The 17347-nt window shown below is 49.0% G+C and overlaps 1 protein-coding gene across 1 annotated transcript in view; it reads right to left on the reverse strand.

The window, feature by feature from the left end:
* Positions 1–17347, reverse strand: part of LOC112971645 — a 90347-nt gene that overhangs the window by 8339 nt on the left and 64661 nt on the right. The window contains exons 66-97 of the mRNA XM_026077246.1: positions 17232–17346; positions 16191–16406; positions 15639–15818; positions 15214–15396; positions 14739–14921; positions 14163–14348; positions 13810–13909; positions 13369–13457; positions 12229–12423; positions 10922–11104; positions 10142–10333; positions 9843–9942; positions 9594–9679; positions 9226–9241; positions 9092–9105; positions 8739–8933; positions 8137–8319; positions 7600–7779; positions 6882–7064; positions 6366–6548; positions 5826–6008; positions 5267–5458; positions 4982–5081; positions 4115–4206; positions 3684–3878; positions 3098–3280; positions 2794–2976; positions 2279–2461; positions 1740–1922; positions 1282–1464; positions 855–1049; positions 505–604 (exon numbers count right to left, since the gene is read on the reverse strand). Of these exons, the coding sequence (XP_025933031.1) occupies positions 505–604; positions 855–1049; positions 1282–1464; positions 1740–1922; positions 2279–2461; positions 2794–2976; positions 3098–3280; positions 3684–3878; positions 4115–4206; positions 4982–5081; positions 5267–5458; positions 5826–6008; positions 6366–6548; positions 6882–7064; positions 7600–7779; positions 8137–8319; positions 8739–8933; positions 9092–9105; positions 9226–9241; positions 9594–9679; positions 9843–9942; positions 10142–10333; positions 10922–11104; positions 12229–12423; positions 13369–13457; positions 13810–13909; positions 14163–14348; positions 14739–14921; positions 15214–15396; positions 15639–15818; positions 16191–16406; positions 17232–17346 (4934 nt within the window). The remainder of the gene's footprint in view (positions 1–504; positions 605–854; positions 1050–1281; positions 1465–1739; positions 1923–2278; positions 2462–2793; positions 2977–3097; positions 3281–3683; positions 3879–4114; positions 4207–4981; positions 5082–5266; positions 5459–5825; positions 6009–6365; positions 6549–6881; positions 7065–7599; positions 7780–8136; positions 8320–8738; positions 8934–9091; positions 9106–9225; positions 9242–9593; positions 9680–9842; positions 9943–10141; positions 10334–10921; positions 11105–12228; positions 12424–13368; positions 13458–13809; positions 13910–14162; positions 14349–14738; positions 14922–15213; positions 15397–15638; positions 15819–16190; positions 16407–17231; position 17347) is intronic.

The following is a 17347-nucleotide window of genomic DNA, read 5'->3' on the forward strand; positions in this document are numbered from 1 at the left end:
CCCACTGTCACAGTACCCCCAGAGGTTTCTTTCTGCAGCCTCCTGATTCTGGCTGGTCACCCAGGTGTTTCTGCTGGTTCCGCCCATGGGAATGAAGGACAGAGTTCCTTCATCCTGGACTCATGAGGAACAAAAATGATCACAAATTACTCCAGATTAGACTGGCCAAGTGCTAAACCAGGACTCAAACCCAAGGGATTTAAGAACTGCTGGAGCCTCCTCTCTGCAGGCACTTGCTCGCACTCGCTCGGCTCTGGCCGGGTGGCCATCTGAGAAGCCAGACTGAAACTGAAGTTTGCAAAGTAATTTATCAAGCACAGACTGGGAAAAAGAAAAGGCATTTCTCCCTTCCTGAGCAGGCAACTAAAATATAACTGGAACCAAAACACAAGCTTTGGCTTGCTGTGGAAAAACGACATGCACAGAGGAGTTGGGACCCTTCACTGTAAGTTGTTTGATACCGAGCTCAGGAAATGGAGTCAGCTAAGGCAGTGTGGGACTCACCCTTCTTCACATGTGTGGTTCACTGCTGACCCAAAGAGGAGATCTGTCAGAATGACAACTCTGCCATTCTTTGGTGCTTCTGGATATTTACATTGTTTCCCTGGGAAAGAACAAGGCTAATTTTAAACTCCTCTCAATTTTATGATGCATTATGAGAAAATATTATCTTAAAGATCTGTCCACATTCTGCCACCAATAAAGAAGGGAGCTTTAAAAGGTCAATAATTGCCAAAACTATGTGACTAGTAAAGCCATGTATAAATCATTTTTTAAAGAACTGCTTTAAGAAACCCACAAATGTAGTTTAGACAGTTTTCAGAAAACAACACCAAACTGATGGAGCTATTCACTTTTACAAAACTCTAGTGCTTCAGACCACGTTTGATTTTTGAGGCATGTTACTGTTGGGGGTATTCCAGGGTGTCTCATGTATCCAGGCTGGCAGGTGTATTTCACAGTGTCCCCAACAGAAAATTCTGTCTGATTTTTATATTCCTCAGTTAGCTCAGCAAAGTGTAAGCCTGGAGGGGCAGCACAGCCACCTGCTGGGAAAGAAAATACATAGAGGAAAATTGGGACATATCTATCAACTAAACACAATTGTTTTAAAATGTATATTGAGTACACATAGATAAAAATTAAAAAGCTAAAACAGACAACAAAAGGGAAGGAGTGTAGGATTCAACATCTTGTGAAGAGTGAGGGAGATAGCAAGTCTTATGAGCTCTCAAAGACAGAAATTCCCAAACTATCCATAACTCTGAAAAAAAAGTGTACCTTCACACCGAGGAAGAGGGAGGCTCCAGTTTCCAGAATCTGTACAATAAATTGATGCTTCTCCCATTACGTAGTAGCCAGGGTCACAGCTATAAATTACAGCTGTCCCAGGAGTGAAAACTTTCAAGTCCTGGCTGTTATACTTTCCTTTGTCAATATTTGGAGGCAAAGGACATTGCAGCACTAAAGAGAGAGGACAAATCCAGTTGATGGAGAGCACGGACAGGGTAACGTGCAGAAAGGATAATGTACAATGCCACCACACAGAGCATCCTGTGTGTGCTGGAGGCAAGCTTAGTCCTGTGGGTATCATGTGGACTTGCTGTTACCCACCCCCCACGCACACAGATTCTGTGGGTTTAGCAAGTTCTGCCTGCCTCGGTATCAGGCGTGCATGGGACAGACACTCAGAGAGCCAGGGGAGCACGGGGGAATGGCAGCAGCACACTGAAATGCACCTGCACAGCGTGGGTAAGGGAGGCTCCAATTCCCTGATGCCGTGCATGAAAGCGAAGCGTCACCGATGAGGGAGAAGCCCGGGTCACAGCTGTAGGTGACGGACATGCCACTCGTGAAGTTCTCCCCAAGCTCAGCGCTGGGCGTTGCATTGGCGATGACCGGAGGTGGAGGACAAGGCACCGCTAAGAGAGGGGAGGAGGAAGGAACATCGCTTTAGGGGTTGCATCCAACGGAGGAGCACATGCAACACAGCCAAACACTGTCGCTTCTCAGACAACGTGAATGAGGCAGAGATCACTCCCTCAGGCCCCCTCCCGCACAAAGACAAYCCTCAGTCTCTTCCATTTTCACCCCTGAGGTGCCCCTCTTTCCCCCAGGGAATATAGGTGCTGCTATTTGGCTGCTGGGAGAGCTCCCTTCTGCTGGCAGCAGGACGTCCCCGGCATGGGACGTTCCTCTCTCCCTTTCACAGCTGCTGCCAGAAACCTGCCCGAGCCGCCTTGCAGGGCTGCGCAGAAAGCCATCTCCCCCTGCTCACCTGGCACACACACAGGCACCGGAGGAGCCCACCGGCCGTCATGCCGGCACTCGGCCTCGTGGCTGCCCTGCAGCATGTAGCCGGGGCGGCACTGGAAGGTGACGATGTCCCTGGGACTGTACGTGGCTCTGTGCCCACCAGCTACTGCTCCGTTCTGGATGGCTGGGGTTGTGCAGGCAATCACTGAAAAGGAAAGCGAGCAAAGCATGGGCTGGGGAAGTGGCTGCCAGGCTTGGGCTTTCCTCCTTGTTTTTTCCAGGGTCAAAATTCCCCAGAAATGCAGCAAGGAGAGACCTTTGGTTCTCCCCTACCTTCAGGGAAAGGTGTGCAAGGAGGAGAATGGAGAATAGTGTGTGTAAAGCCTTGAAATCCCCACCCGTGCATTACCCCCTGCCTGTGCCTGATCAACGCTGCTCCAGCCCTCGCTGGGGACTTTTCCGTGCTGACGGGTTCCACTTTTGAGATGACCGTCATGGTCTCCCTTTTTATATTAGGTAACAACACTGAAAGCACACCTTCACACCGAGGGTAAGGGATGCTCCAGGTTCCATTCTCTGTGCAATATAGAGTGGCTTCTCCAATAAGAGAATAACCAGGCTCACAGCTGTAATTCACAGACTTTCCAGGGTTGAAGACTTTCACATCCTTGCCATCGTGCTGACCATTGTCAACAGCCAACGGGGAGGGACACAGGAGCCCTGCAAGGAAGGAGATCTTCTCTGAGAAAGGAGTGGGCATTTGGTATTTCTTTCCTCCATTAACCCCCAGTATCACTGGCACATCCACAAGTGGAAAAGGCAGAAAGGCAGATAAACACACCTTCACACTGAGGGGCAGGGGCGCTCCAAGCTCCAGAAGATGTACAATCAAGCTGTGCCTCTCCAGTGAGAGTATAGCCAGGATCACAGCTGTATCTCACAGACATCCCGCTGGCAAAAACTGCCGTGGCTTGGCCGCTGTGTCTTCCATGGACAATGGCTGGAGGCGGAGAGCACTGCGATGCTGGAGGAAGAGGGCAAAACCATTCTCACATCAGTAGGGATAACAAAGAAAGAGGAGTGAAAAATAAATGACTCGGTGCAAGGGAACTTTTCAGCTAAGCTGACAGCCTGTAAGAAATACAGGCAGCTTGGACAGGTGTCCCTCAGCCCGCTGCTTTTAGCCCCAGACCATACAGACCCTGCAGAGCTCTGGGCTTAGGAGCAAGTGGTTATGGGCCCTCCTCTCTGGGCAGTGCCAAAGAGCACCTCCAGCAGCAATAGCACGGGCCCGAATGCCACTGGTCCCATCACCCGCCTTCCCTTCACTTTGCTAACAGCAGCTCCTCCGCAGCACACTCCTGCCCACGCATGGCCCAGCCCAGCCTCACAGGCACAGAGCGGCCCCGCACTCCGCAGAGTCCTACCTCCGCACCGCGGTGGTGGCCCGCTCCACACGCCGTGTACCCCGTCCTTCGTGGTGCAGAAAATGGAGGCCTCTCCCGTGAGCGGGTGGCCGGGATCGCACGTGTACGTGACCACAGTTGCATAGGAGAAGTCGCCCATCAGACGGCCCGTGTGCCTCCCACGGGGGATGTCTGGAGGCGGGTCGCACACGATCGCTGCGGGGCGCGTACAAGGCGGCTGTTAGAGTGAGCGCTAGCAGCAATGGCCCCGGGTCTGCAGGACAGACGCGCTTCCCYGAGAAAGGAGCCAACTGCATCAACCCCATCTCAGCTGCAGCGCTCTCCGTCTGCTGCTTGGAAGACGCTTTCCCAGGAAAGCACTACCCGAATCTCTCTGTGCTGCTCGGTTGCTCCCCAGCAGCCCTGCCGAGCTCCTGCCGGGATGTACTTACGCTGGCAGACGGGAATGTCACCACTCCACACAACTTGCTTCCCAGACCCAGAAATCTCACAGCGTCTCTGAGCGTGTCCAGTCAGCCTGTGCCTGGAGTTAAGCAAAATCACTGTTAGCACACAGGGACTGTCCTTGGAGCATTCATCTCTCGTGCCCTGCAAGTCTCACCTTCGTTGCCATCGAATAATGCCATCGTTAAGGCTCTGATCCTTAGCTTATGTGTGTTTCCCCAACAAAGGTCTCCTTGGTTGTCATGGGCAGTAAATCCCAGGAGGCCTAGAGAACTGCCATTGCCTCTCCTCTTCCTTCCATCCTCTGCGAGAGGCCACCTCACTGACATCCATTTTAAGCTCAGTCTTTCAGAATGAACCCCCATTTTTCCATCATATACTCCAAGATCAGACTCGGAGGGTCATTCACTCTGATTGGCACTTAAAAACTTAAACCTGAACCCCATTCTCCACATTTCTGTTGTCAGTTAGCCTACAAATCAGATTAGAATTCAACCATTGCAAAGACCAGAACTGCTGTAAAGGCCAAACTGTCTTAAAATGCCAGAAGGATGCTGAGATTTTCCCTGGACATTTGGACGCTTTCTGTGCTCTCTCAGCAGCTGCAGCTGAGAGCTCAGCGGGTCAAACTGCAACGTGATGGGCATGAAACAAGCTGCAGAACATATACCAAACACAAAGGCATACTCCTCCTCAAGCATCACACTGAGCAGGTAACTTTGATGAACTTTGAGCGTAAGGACACAAGCACTGGTTTCTTGTTAAAAAACACACTGTACCTAAGAGTTACAGAGAGGACAGAGACATTGCTGCTTGCATGTCGGTAAGCCAAATGAGCTTGGCCTGGGACTCACCCTTCATCACAAGTGTAATTCACTGTTGACCCAAATAGTAGGTCTGTTGTAACGATAACTCTGCCATTTTCAGGTTCTCTTGGATGCTCACACCTTTTCCCTGGGATAAAACAAGAGCTGGTTGTGAACTTCTTTCAGTCAATGCAATAGGAAAAGCGGCACTTTAATCCTAGGAGTCCTACCCCCACACCGAGAAGGGAACCAAAACAGAGAAATATCCACCGAGTTACAGGCTTTGGTGGTCACACCGCAATTGAAAAAAATTGAAGCATCTGCAAGACATACGTTTGCAAAACTCCTGGGCATCGGACCACGTTTGATTTTCGAGACACATAATCGTTGGTGATATTTGTGGATGTTTGGCATATCCTGGCCGGCAAGTGTATTTCACAGTCTTCCCAACAGGAAACTCTGTCTGATTTTTGTGTTCCTTGTTTAGCTCAGCAAACAATAATGTTGTTGGTGTACCACATCCAGCTACCAAGAAACAAAAGGCACAGAAGAAATGAGTGCTGGCTATGCAGTGCTAATAAAGAGAAGCGAGTGCATTGGTAGGCACTGCTACAAAAGCCAAGGACATTTATATCTCTTCTAGACATTCTAACTTTTATCTACATACAATAACACTTCACATGTCAGGACAGTTTCCTCCTAAAGCCACCAAAGGGAACAAAGCACCCTGCTTAGCCCTGTGGGTACCACGTGGACTTGCTGTTTCCCCCCCACGCACACGCAGATTCTGTGGGTTTCACGGGTTTTGCCTGCCTCGGTATCAGGCATGGATAGGACAGACTCAGAGAGCCAGGGGTGCACGGGGGAATGGCAGCAGCACACTGAAATGCACCTGCACAGCGTGGGTAAGGGAGGCTCCAATTCCCCGATGCCATGCATGAAAGCGAAGCGTCACCGATGAGGGAGAAGCCTGGGTCACAGCTGTAGGTGACGGACATGCCACTCGTGAAGTTCTCCCCAAGCTCAGCGCTGGGCGTTGCATTGGCGATGACCGGAGGTGGAGGACAAGGCACCGCTAAGAGAGGGGAGGAGGAAAGAACATCGCTTTAGGGGTTGCATCCAACGGAGGAGCACATGCAACACAGCCAAACACTGTCACTTCTCAGACAACGTGAACGAGGCAGAGATCGCTCCCTCAGGCCCCCTCCCGCACAAAAGACAACCCTCAGTCTCTTCTGTTTTCACCCCCAAGGTGCCCCTCTTTCCCCCAGGGAATATAGGTGCTGCTATTTGGCTGCTGGAAGAGCTCCCTTCTGCTGGCAGCAGGACGTCCCCGGCATGGGACGTTCCTCTCTCCCTTTCACAACTGCTGCCAGAAACCTGCCCGAGCCGCCTTGCAGGGCTGCGCAGAAAGCCATCTCCCCCTGCTCACCTGGCACACACACAGGCACCGGAGGAGCCCACCGGCCGTCATGCCGGCACTCGGCCTCGTGGCTGCCCTGCAGCATGTAGCCGGGGCGGCACTGGAAGGTGACGGTGTCCCTGGGACTGTACGTGGCTCTGTGCCCACCAGCTACTGCTCCGTTCTGGATTGCTGGGGTTGTGCAGGCAACCACTGAAAAGGAAAGCGAGCAAAGCATGGGCTGGGGAAGTGGCTGCCAGGCTTGGGCTTTCCTCCTTGTTTTTTCCAGGGTCAAAATTCCCCAGAAATGCAGCAAGGAGAGACCTTTGGTTCTCCCCTACCTTCAGGGAAAGGTGTGCAAGGAGGAGAATGGAGAATAGTGTGTGTAAAGCCTTGAAATCCCCACCCGTGCGTTACCCCCCCTCCTGTGCCTGATCAACGCTGCTCCAGCCCTCGCTGGGGACTTTTCTGTGCTGATGGGTTCCACTTTTGAGATAACCATCGTGGTCTCCCTTTTTACATTAGGTAACAACACTGAAAACACACCTTCACACCGGGGGTAAGGGATGCTCCAGGTTCCCGATGGCAGACAAGAAACTTTTGTCGTCCCAGTGAGGGTGTACCCTGGGTCACAGTGGTACTTCACTGATATTCCAGGGATGAAGACTTTCACATTCTTGCCGTTGTGCTGGCCATTTTTGATACTTGGTGGGGAAGGACACAGCAGCACTATATGGAAGGGAAAAGTCAAAACTTGTGAAGAGGTAACACAAGCACACACTGGAGGAAAAGACAGCTTTCTTTCTTTCCCGTTAACCTTCCCCAAATAACTACGAATGCCAATGTTTGAATTATATTTCTGTCCTACCCACAGGTATCTTTCTGCCATTATTTTTTTCTAGCTTATTAATATCATAAATGAGCATTTCTCACTTAGCATTTGCAGTAGTAAATTTTCTTCAATGGTACTACTTAACAGCTTTCTCTGGGTTTCCTATAGTTGTGAACATGATCAGACAACAGTTTGGCTATACCCCTCTTCCCCAGGATTCTTTTACGAGGTGAAAGCCCTACATATAACAAGAATATGAATGGGGATTATCAAGATGGAGGTACAGACATTTGTATGCTTTTCCTTTCCTTTTCTTTGGATAGTGGCACTTGGGATCCTTTTACTCCCCAAATGAGGCAGCTGCATCCTGCCAGGTGTACTCACACAGTGGCTTCAGGAAAAACCAGCTGCCACTGCATCATTTCCACTTACTCTTTTCACAGATGGGGAGAGGAGGGTYCCACGTGCCTCCAAACTGGCACCGAGACTCTTGAGAGCCCTTTAAGGCGTAACCAAAATCGCATTCAAAGACAATGGTGTCCATAAGTTTGTACATGGTCTTTGGTCCAGTTGGTCTTCCATTCTCAATCTTTGGTCTTTTGCAGCCAATTGCTGGAAGTGAAGAACATAAAGCACCATTTAGGATGTGAGGCCCATGCTGGGTGTGGAGGGGTGCTGACACGAGCCAACAGCTGCGCCAAGAACCTTACCATCGCTCTCACAGGCATCTCAACATTATTAAGTCTTACTCACACAAAACATTCAGAAATATCAATATCCAGTTATGCTTGAGAGTCAGTCCTTACGGGGAAAAAGACAGGGAAATCCAAAGAGGCCTGTGGAGCTCTCCCTGCCCATGGGATCTTCGGCCTGTGCCTTTCATGGAGATTTGGTCTGCAGTGATTAAACTGAGAACTAAAAAGGAAGAAAGGGCCCAGGGAAAGATAAAAGAAGCCAACATGAACACACCTTCACATCGGGGTCGGGGCCGGCTCCACGTTCCCGAGGCAGTACAGTTAATGGATGCATTCCCAACAAGGGAATAGCCATTCCTGCAGGTGTACTGAACAGTTGTTCCTGGGATAAACTTGTCTGAGGACTGACGACTGTGCTTCCCGTTGGCAATGGTTGGAGGAGGAGGACAATTCACCGCTGAGAAGGGGAAGGAAAGACAGATCAAAAACATGGAAAGGGCAAAAAGAATGAGAAAAGAAACAATACACAAAATATTCTAACCTTCAAAAACCAAAGGAGGAGGACAATTAATTCCATTAATTCTTTTTAATACATTTCTGTAAAAGTAGCTGTCTTCCTATCATTGGGTACAGTAGCCCACCTGCATGTGGGCCAACCACTTCACTGCTGTAACTGTCCTTTCTTCTGCAACTCATAACTAATTATCCACACTTACAGATGGAATATTTTTGAGGCTGCTAAATGAAATTGCTACATTTTGTATAGCATTTCCCACATCTGTGGTTCCTCCCTCGCCCTCCACCAGTTTCACTGCACCACTGCCCAGCCCGTGGCCACACGGCCACAGAGCAGTCGCGTGCTCAGCAGAGTCCTACCTCCACACCGCGGTGGTGGCCCGCTCCACACGCCGTGTACCCCGTCCTTYGTGGTGCAGAAAATGGAGGCCTCTCCCRTGAGCGGGTGGCCGGGATCGCACGTGTAYGTGACCACAGYYGCRTAGGAGAAGTCGYCCATCAGACGGCCCGTGTGCCTCCCACGGGGGATGTCYGGAGGCGGGTCGCACACGATCGCTGCGGGGCGCGTACAAGGCGGCTGTTAGAGTGAGCGCTAGCAGCAATGGCCCCGGGTCTGCAGGACAGACGCGCTTCCCCGAGAAAGGAGCCGACTGCAACAGCCCCGTCTCAGTGCTAGTGGTCTCTGGATAAGATGACCCAAATCTCCTGGGCACTAGCGTAACGAGATCTGCAGGGTGAACGTCTGGTGGGAACGTGCACATGTGGGAAGGAATACCTGTGCCCTTCAGCAAGGCTCTTCTCCTCGTGTTTTGTTGTCCCTCTCTAAAGGAGGTAGGACAGTTCTTACCTCCCTTTTCCATAACCTGTTGTGACACATGCAGAGTGGAGAGAGACTGGCCATGCCATTCCTACGCACACATAGTTCTGACTCTGACCAGTCAGAAGTACCTCTCCAGCCATACAGACTTTAAAATATTAATGTTTTTCCCAGTTTGGACCAGCATAAATAATAGACCTTTGGGAACATTTCAAAAACATACAAAATAAAACAAAAGCAAAATGGAAATGGAAAGAAATCTGAAAAATTTTACAAATGCACTCACTGCATATGAGAAATACTTTGCAGTAAAATCTTTGGTTTGAATGATTAGCCACTTTCTCTTAAAAACACTGGGACAAGCAATCTCCAAGAACCTTTTGTTGTGACCTACTTACGCTGGCAAACAGGAACATCTCCACTCCATGAAACATGTGTGCCAGAGACCTCGCATCTTCTCTGAGAAGATCCAATCAACTTGTGCCTGTAGTTACGCAGAGAGATTTCTTACTTTATATACAACCCTTGTAAGTGGCAACCCAGACTTCTCACCTGGGAACTAGGTTCCTTAGTGTAAAGCTGTTTTGCCACTTAAGATCTGCTAAGCTCTCACTTGGCAGCTGAATGTAACTAATCATAAGACTCACCCTTCTTTACAAGTGTAATTCACTTTCGATCCGAAAAAGAGATCGGTCAGAATTACAACTCTGCCATTCTCTGGTACCTCTGGGTTAGCACATTGCTTTCCTAGAAGGGAACATCAACTAGCATTAGACCTCTCCTGTTCAATGGCATGGTGCAGTGAAATCTTATCCCAAGGAATCCTAACACAGAGAATGGACTGCAGAAAGTAAAGAAACCCACAAAGTTAGAGGGATTTACACTCAAAAAGTGTTAAAAATCTACCCAAGCCCAATTTAGATTTTTCAGCATCTGCAGAACATACTTTTACAGAACTCCAGTGCTGCAGACCACGTTCGATTTTGGAGACACGTGACAGATGGCCGCATTCCTGGGTATCTAGCATATCCAGGCCGACACACATATTCCGCTACCTTCCCCACCGCAAAGACAGTCTGATTGCTGTACTCCTTCTTTAGCTCAGCAAACACCAGTCTTGTAGGTGCATTACAGCCAGCTATCAAGAAAGAAAAGAGACGTTAGAGCCTCTCTTTTGTGATAAAGACTTTTTGTCATAAAGTGTAGTTGCAGGTACATAGAAAAACTGTTAAAACAACCTTCCACTTACCTCCTTCACTTTTCAAGTGCTAACTAGAGTGTTTATGTATGCTTGTTTTCCACAAATAACTTCCAACTGCTATGCTTTCCTAATATCATACAAATGCCATTTTCAGTTCTCCATATGCTCAAAGCATCCCTTCTCATCTTAAAGCAAAGGCTTAAAGCTATGTGAGTCTATAAACTCACACAGAACCAATGAGATCATGATTACATTTAAGCATAAATTCTTATTAAACTATTTGTTCTGTCCCTGAGGACTACACGACCATTTATATGGAAGTACAGTGCTCTACTCAAATAAGCAACATTTCTTTTACATCAGTGGTGATTCACAAATAGACTGATCTCCAAAGAGAAAGTGAATTGTGCTGCTTTCTCGAAACCAATTCTCCCTGTCTGTCCTTCCCCACAGGCTCCCCTGTCCCACAGGCCTGCCTGGAAGCACAGCGAGGAAAAAGCAGCAGTACAGGAAAGGCATATGGACCTTCACATCGAGGGATGGGAAGACTCCACGAGCCAGATGCTGTACAGTTAAGCCGTGCTTCTCCAACAAGAGCATAGCCAGGATCACAGTGGTAATTAACAGACGCTCCGGTGCTGAAAGCCTTCCCAGGCTGGCTGCTGTGCTTCCCATTGGCGATGTCTGGAGGAGGTGGGCATGCCAGTGCTGAAGAGAGAAGGAAAATCACATCAACACCAGCAGCAGTACGAAGTAAAAACAGAACATTCCGTTTGATACAAAGATTCAAGTGAACCAAACGCAAAGCCTTTAACTAAGACAGACTTTTGACAAAAACACCTTCTATAGCTTCTCTTGCTCATGTACATCATTTTTTCAGTGTCTCAGAACAGGTAATTCTGCACACACATATCTCAGGAGGGAGGTGCCAATAGTGTACCTCTTACTGAGGGAAACTGCGGTGGTAGCTACCACTGTCACACGGTTGTTAGGTCCTTCATGTAATTTGCAAGCTACCTCAGATATGCTGAACAGAGGAAAGGGAAAGAGCTCTAGGGAGGACTGACTGCAACCTGCCTCGAGGCCCATCCTGTGTATTTCTTCCCTCGAGACCTCTCCTGTAACCCTTCAAACCTGTAAATCCTCTTGATTTGAAAGAGAACAGATCTGGCCAATCCACTTTTCAAAGGAGTCAAGAAAAAGCTCAGGAGGGAGAGCATTGGGAAGGTTAATATCCAAAGCACTGTTTGAACATTTGCCCCTTTCACAGACTGGCATGGGTGGCTCCCAAGTGTTATTTAGTTGGCATTGTACCACACTGTGGCCACACATGACGTAGCCTGGCTCACGCTCAGAGGCAACTGTGTCTTTGCGTGTGTAGGCACTCTTAGCTGCAGACCCTCTTTGCCCATTCTGGATCTGCAGGACAGGACATGTAACATCTGGAAAAGAACTGAAGGACCTCAGAACAGGAATAGTTGTGCAGAGCAATGCAGCTGTGAAGCCTTTTACAGTTGCAATGACTTTTAGACTTAAGTCTGAAAATAATTTTCCCATAGACCATCTACTGCCTGCATCCAATGATGTCAAGCGTTGAGGGAGAGATCCAAACTGAAAGGTAAGGCGGGGCTGCTGGAGGCAGTGAGGAAGTGCCAGCGGCCTCCTCCCGGCTGCCTGACCAGAGCTGTAAAACCAGCACATGCAAATCTTGCTATGGAGGAACACACAGGGAAAAAGTGCAATTATCTAGGGACTTCCTTGTCTTTCTGAATATGCAGCAGTAGGGCCGGGAGGACTGTGCCGAGGGTTTGCGCATGCACACCCCACCCTACCTCCGCACTGAGGGGGAGGTCCGCTCCACACGCCGTTTTGCCCGTCCTCGGTGGTGCAGTGAATGGAGGCCTCCCCGCGTGGCGGGTGCCCTGAGTCACAGGTGTACGTTACAGACGTGCCGAAGTAGAATTCATCTAACAGCCTGCCTGTGTGCTTCCCGTTGGGAATATTTGGAGGTGGCTCACAAGGAATACCTGGAGAGATGCAGAACAAGTCTTCTAAATTCAACAGTGGCACTAAAGTATCTATAATCCCCCAGTCTTTGGGACAGAAATACTTGTCCTAGAGATGAAAAAACTGTGATGAACTAACCTTCTAGGTGATACCCTGTAGGGATCTGGATCCCATTTCCCTGACCAGCAATACTATACTAGTCAGAAAGCAGACACAGTAGGACAAACCTCTATGGAGGAAGTAGCGACATACTTTATCTTTTCTACTGTTCAAAAAATAAAAAAGCAAATAATACTTCTTTTGTGTCAACTGTGTAAAATCCTGATTTTTCAGCTGCACACAGTCAGTAATTTGTATGTCACCTTCTAGGTTAATATGCACCAGGAAAATCTGTAAAATGCTTTTAAATACCAAAATGTGCCAGTGAATATCTCGGGTTTTTTTCATATGAAGCTCTGTCACCAAATACTACTTCACCAAGCTCTAGTTGCTGAGGTGTGGTACAGCAACTCTTTGGGTACAAACCAGCCATCCATGTTTGCAGTAAAAGAGATGGCTGGAAATTTGGGACTTTGGGATTCTATTTCTGGCTCTCCCACAGCGCTCTGTGACTCCTTAGACTAAGTGGTTTGATCTCTCTTTGTCTAACATTAGCACCCACTGAGCTGGGCATAATATTTTCTCTTCCTTTTGCATAACATTTCTGTGATTTTAGTCAAGACAGGACATACAAGTACTACTGAAAAAGCTCCAGCTGAGACATGACTTTCTATAATCCATTAAGCTTTGAGATCTTGTACCTTCTCCCAGGATATTTTCATATGAAATCACAACCTTCTGATATTTTTCGTGCTCACAGAGCAGAGAGGTTCCCTATGAAAGCTTTGATTTGAATGATGTGGCAGTCTCTGCTGAAAAATATTTACCAGAGCAATGCAAACCACCTAGAGCTGTAAGCTACTTACGCTGACAAATGGGAATGCTGCCAGTCCATTCAACGTGTGCTGTGTCAGAAATCTCACATCGTCTGCTAGGCTGCCCAATTAACCTGTGCCTGGTGTTAAAAGGATTTAACATTCATTCCAGGTCATTTCAATTTGAGTTATTAACTCCTTCTCACCACCCCTAACAGTCCAAGCAGCCCTGCTGACACCCGGCTGACACCAAACCTCACGGGAGAATCTCCCTTCCTAGTTTAGCACCCCCTTGCCAATTTGACAGTATATACATGTATGCATACGAGACAGAAGGCCTTATCTGTTCATATACATGCAGCACTCTATACAGGAGCCAAATCCATTTTAGGGGAATGAACGAATAGGAGGGAAAAACAGAGACTTACCAAATGCATCTTTCTTTGCAGATTTAAGTAGCAGCAAAAAATAGGTCTGCAACCTAGGACTTACCCTTCCTCACAGCTGTAGATCACTGTTGACCCAAATAGGAGATCTGTTATGAAACTAATCTTGCCATTCTCAGGTTCACCAGGATGACTACACTGTTTCCCTGTAGGAGAACAAAACTAATTTTAGGTTTCTATCTATACCACGGTACAACAAATGCAACTATTACTCCAATAATCTGTCCACATCTCCAATTACCCCCCAAATGGGTTTTGAATACCATAAAGTTACATGGCTTTACTAGTCACATACTGTTTGAACAACAAAATAATGCTAAGGTTTTTGCAGCATGGACAGATACTGCCTATTTCTTCTTGAACAACGRACACCAAATCAATGGAGCTATTCACTTTTACAGAACTCTAGTGCTTCTGACCACACTCCACTGTCAAGGCATGTAATAGTAGGTGACATTGCTGGGTGTTTAGCATATCCAGGTCGGCAAGTGTATTTCACAGTCTTCCCAACAGGAAACTCAATCTCATTTTTATACTCCTCACTTAGCTCAGCAAAGAGTAACCTTGTAGGAGCACCACAACCACCTATCAAGAAAGAAAACATACAGGAGAATTAGCATTTTTCCAATTGCTTGGCAGGACAAGCATGCCAGATGCAGGTGCAGAAAGAAACACTGTTACAAAGAAAGGTGTCTGGTCTGCCTTGCAAAAGCATTTATTTTGATTAATACAGATGAAACATTAAATAGATTAAGCAGATGAAACATCTTTTCCCGCAGGATCTAGTCCTGTTCCTGCTGGCAGCCTGTTCCCAGGATATATTTACATTTTCCACTCGCTTGACAGGTAAAAATATAGGATTTAACCAGTTTTTTTTTAACAATCAGGGTAGGGGACATAAAATAATAGAGCACCCCAAGTGTCATCATTTACCTAGAAGCTGATGCCTAGACGGAAGGCTTGGTGAAGGTGTACCTCTACCACAGACTGGAACAGGAGGATCCCAGGTGCCATCCTCCTGGCAGTAGATTTTAGCACTCCCTTGCAGGCTGTAACCATTATGACACTGAAATGTAACTGTTTGCCCAGGTCCATAGATAAGTCCATGACCATCAACTTTCCTTCCATTCTCTATATCTGGATTGATGCAGACAGTCACTGAAAATGAAGATGTGCAGAAGTGATGTGCAAAAGTGGTTTAAAAAAAACCAAACAACCCTACCAGAGGCTGTCATTACTTCAAGCAACAAATTATACATAACATTTCTATCAACTTCCCCAGTCCCCCCTTCACAGTAGAACAGCTTGAAATTAATTCATACTAGGCCACACTTTAAATGGGATTAACCAGCTCTGCGGATTCAGTTGCAATGGTCAGCTTTTCCCCTGTGATTTCTCCTGTGCTTGGAGCTGCTGGCTTTTGGGGAGAGGTCGGAGATCACAGACACACCTTCACAGCGAGGCATGGGGAGGCTCCAATTCCCAGAGGCTTTGCAAAGAGCAACTGCGTTTCCAACAAGGTAGTAGCCGGGATCGCAGGTGTATGTCACAGACATTCCCATGGTGAAAAMMGYTGMGCCCTGGCCATYRTGATTTCCRTTGYTGATCCYTGGAGGCATGGGGCATGGTCGGACTGCAAAAGAGAGAGACAGTGTCTCTAACGAAGCAAGAGAATAACCTGAAAGGGGGAATGGGCTCAGCGCGTAGGCTGAGGTGGTGGAGCAAGGCCAGGAGCACCTGGCCAGGGAGCAGGTCAGGGCAGAGCCACCCAGGAGGGCCCTGCGAGGGCCTGGGGGCTCATGGGGACACCTTGGGTCTGCCCCCCTCCCCAGCCCTGCGCCCCGGGGCACCAGCCAAGAGCCTGGCAGCACTCACTCCTTACGCAGCTGAGCACCGGTGGGTCCCACGTGCCCCCCGGTTGGCACTGCRTCTCTTGGGGGTCATCTGAGGCATAACCGACTTCACAGTCAAAATGAAGAGTCTCTCCAGCTTTGTAGGTGTTCTGCAGCTCGTGAATTTTCCCGTTCTGAACCTCGGGTGTCTCGCAGCCGATTGCTGGAGGGAACATGGATGGCATCCTTTAAACGCCAGTGCGTGGGTAGGACAGCAGCACACTCAGCCACATCCCTTCTCATCGCTGCCGTAAGCATTTCTGTGCTCTGCTGACACCCAGGCGCAAATCGCTGCCAAGGAGCCCAGCCACTGCAGCGCTGCTCTGCGTGGCCGAGGCAGAGGGGGCTGGCAGGCTGCAGCACGGGCGCGAGGGATGGGGATCCGTGCGATGCAGGAGGCTGCCCTCGCCTGAAGGCCGTGCGGCCTCCACAGGCGCATGCCGGCGCGGGTGGCAGGAGAGCGGTGCCCCGTTCAGCACCCTGGGGTCAAGCCTCTTTGCAGGCCCTACTCCTGGAAAGGCGAGCATCAACCCACCTTCGCAGCGGGGCCGGGGCCGGCTCCACAGCCCGGCGTCCGTGCAGTTGATGGACATGTTCCCGACCAGCGTGTAGCCATCCCTGCAGCTGTAGTACACGGTCATTCCCCGGGGAAAAGTGTCCAAGGACTGGCCGCTGTGCTGCCCGTTGGCGATGTTTGGTGGCTGAGGACACTTCACCTCTGGAAAGGGAGAGGAAAGGGTCAGGAGAGTGCCTGGAAGAGATGAGGTCTGAGAGACAGAAACACAATGCAAAGCCACATGAGCAACAAAAACAGCAGGGAAGCTGGAAGAGGGGTGCAGGGACATTTATATCCAAGGTACTGCCTGTGTCTACAGCTTGACAGTCAGCCTCGTGGTGTCTCATGATTCCTCTGACTTTTCTGGGGAAAGAATGTTGAATCAATTCATAAAAATCCAGCAGTTCCTATCCCCAAGGCTGTGTCTTGGAGCACAGCAACGGCTGCATTACAGCAAYGCGTCTCCGGCTGGGTTGCTCCTCGGGCACACTAAAGTCAAGCTGGTGCTGAAGCACCTTGAGGAGGGAGCTAGTTTTGGAGACTCCTTTGCATTTAGTCTCAAATCAGCCAACGTGCTGGCTTTTGGCACTCACTACCAGGCATTCTCATTCAATAATTTGAATTATTGAACCACACCACAGCAGGGGCCAGCCCGCACGCTGCACTGACCAGGGGCAGGCAGGGCAGGTGTGAGGGCAGCAGGTGCCCAGGCTGGAGAGCTACATTTCACTGAGCTTGGAAACATGACAACGTAAGCTGTTGCGAGAGCTCTTGGGTCCCTGGCACACAGCTCCTAACACTGAAAGTACTGCGCTGATAAACCACATATATAAAATTACCTAGCTTCGTGCTCACAATTGTAAGCTTATCCTTTATGTTTTATAAAGCTGTGTAACTATTTAAATGGGACTCAGCTCCCACACTGAAGGTCTTAATCACAATGGTCAACTTCTCTCCTGTGCTACCTGCTATGCTGGGAGCTGCTGGCTTTTGGGGAGAGGTCGGAGATCACAGACACACCTTCACAGCGAGGGGTGGGGGGGCTCCAATTCCCAGAGGCTTTGCAAAGAGCAACTGCGTTTCCAACAAGGTAGTAGCCGGGATCGCAGGTGTATGTCACAGACATTCCCATGGTG

The sequence above is a fragment of the Apteryx rowi genome, unplaced genomic scaffold, assembly GCF_003343035.1.
Source record: "Apteryx rowi isolate R43461 unplaced genomic scaffold, aptRow1 scaffold_45, whole genome shotgun sequence".
In the NCBI taxonomy this organism is placed as follows: domain Eukaryota; kingdom Metazoa; phylum Chordata; class Aves; order Apterygiformes; family Apterygidae; genus Apteryx; species Apteryx rowi.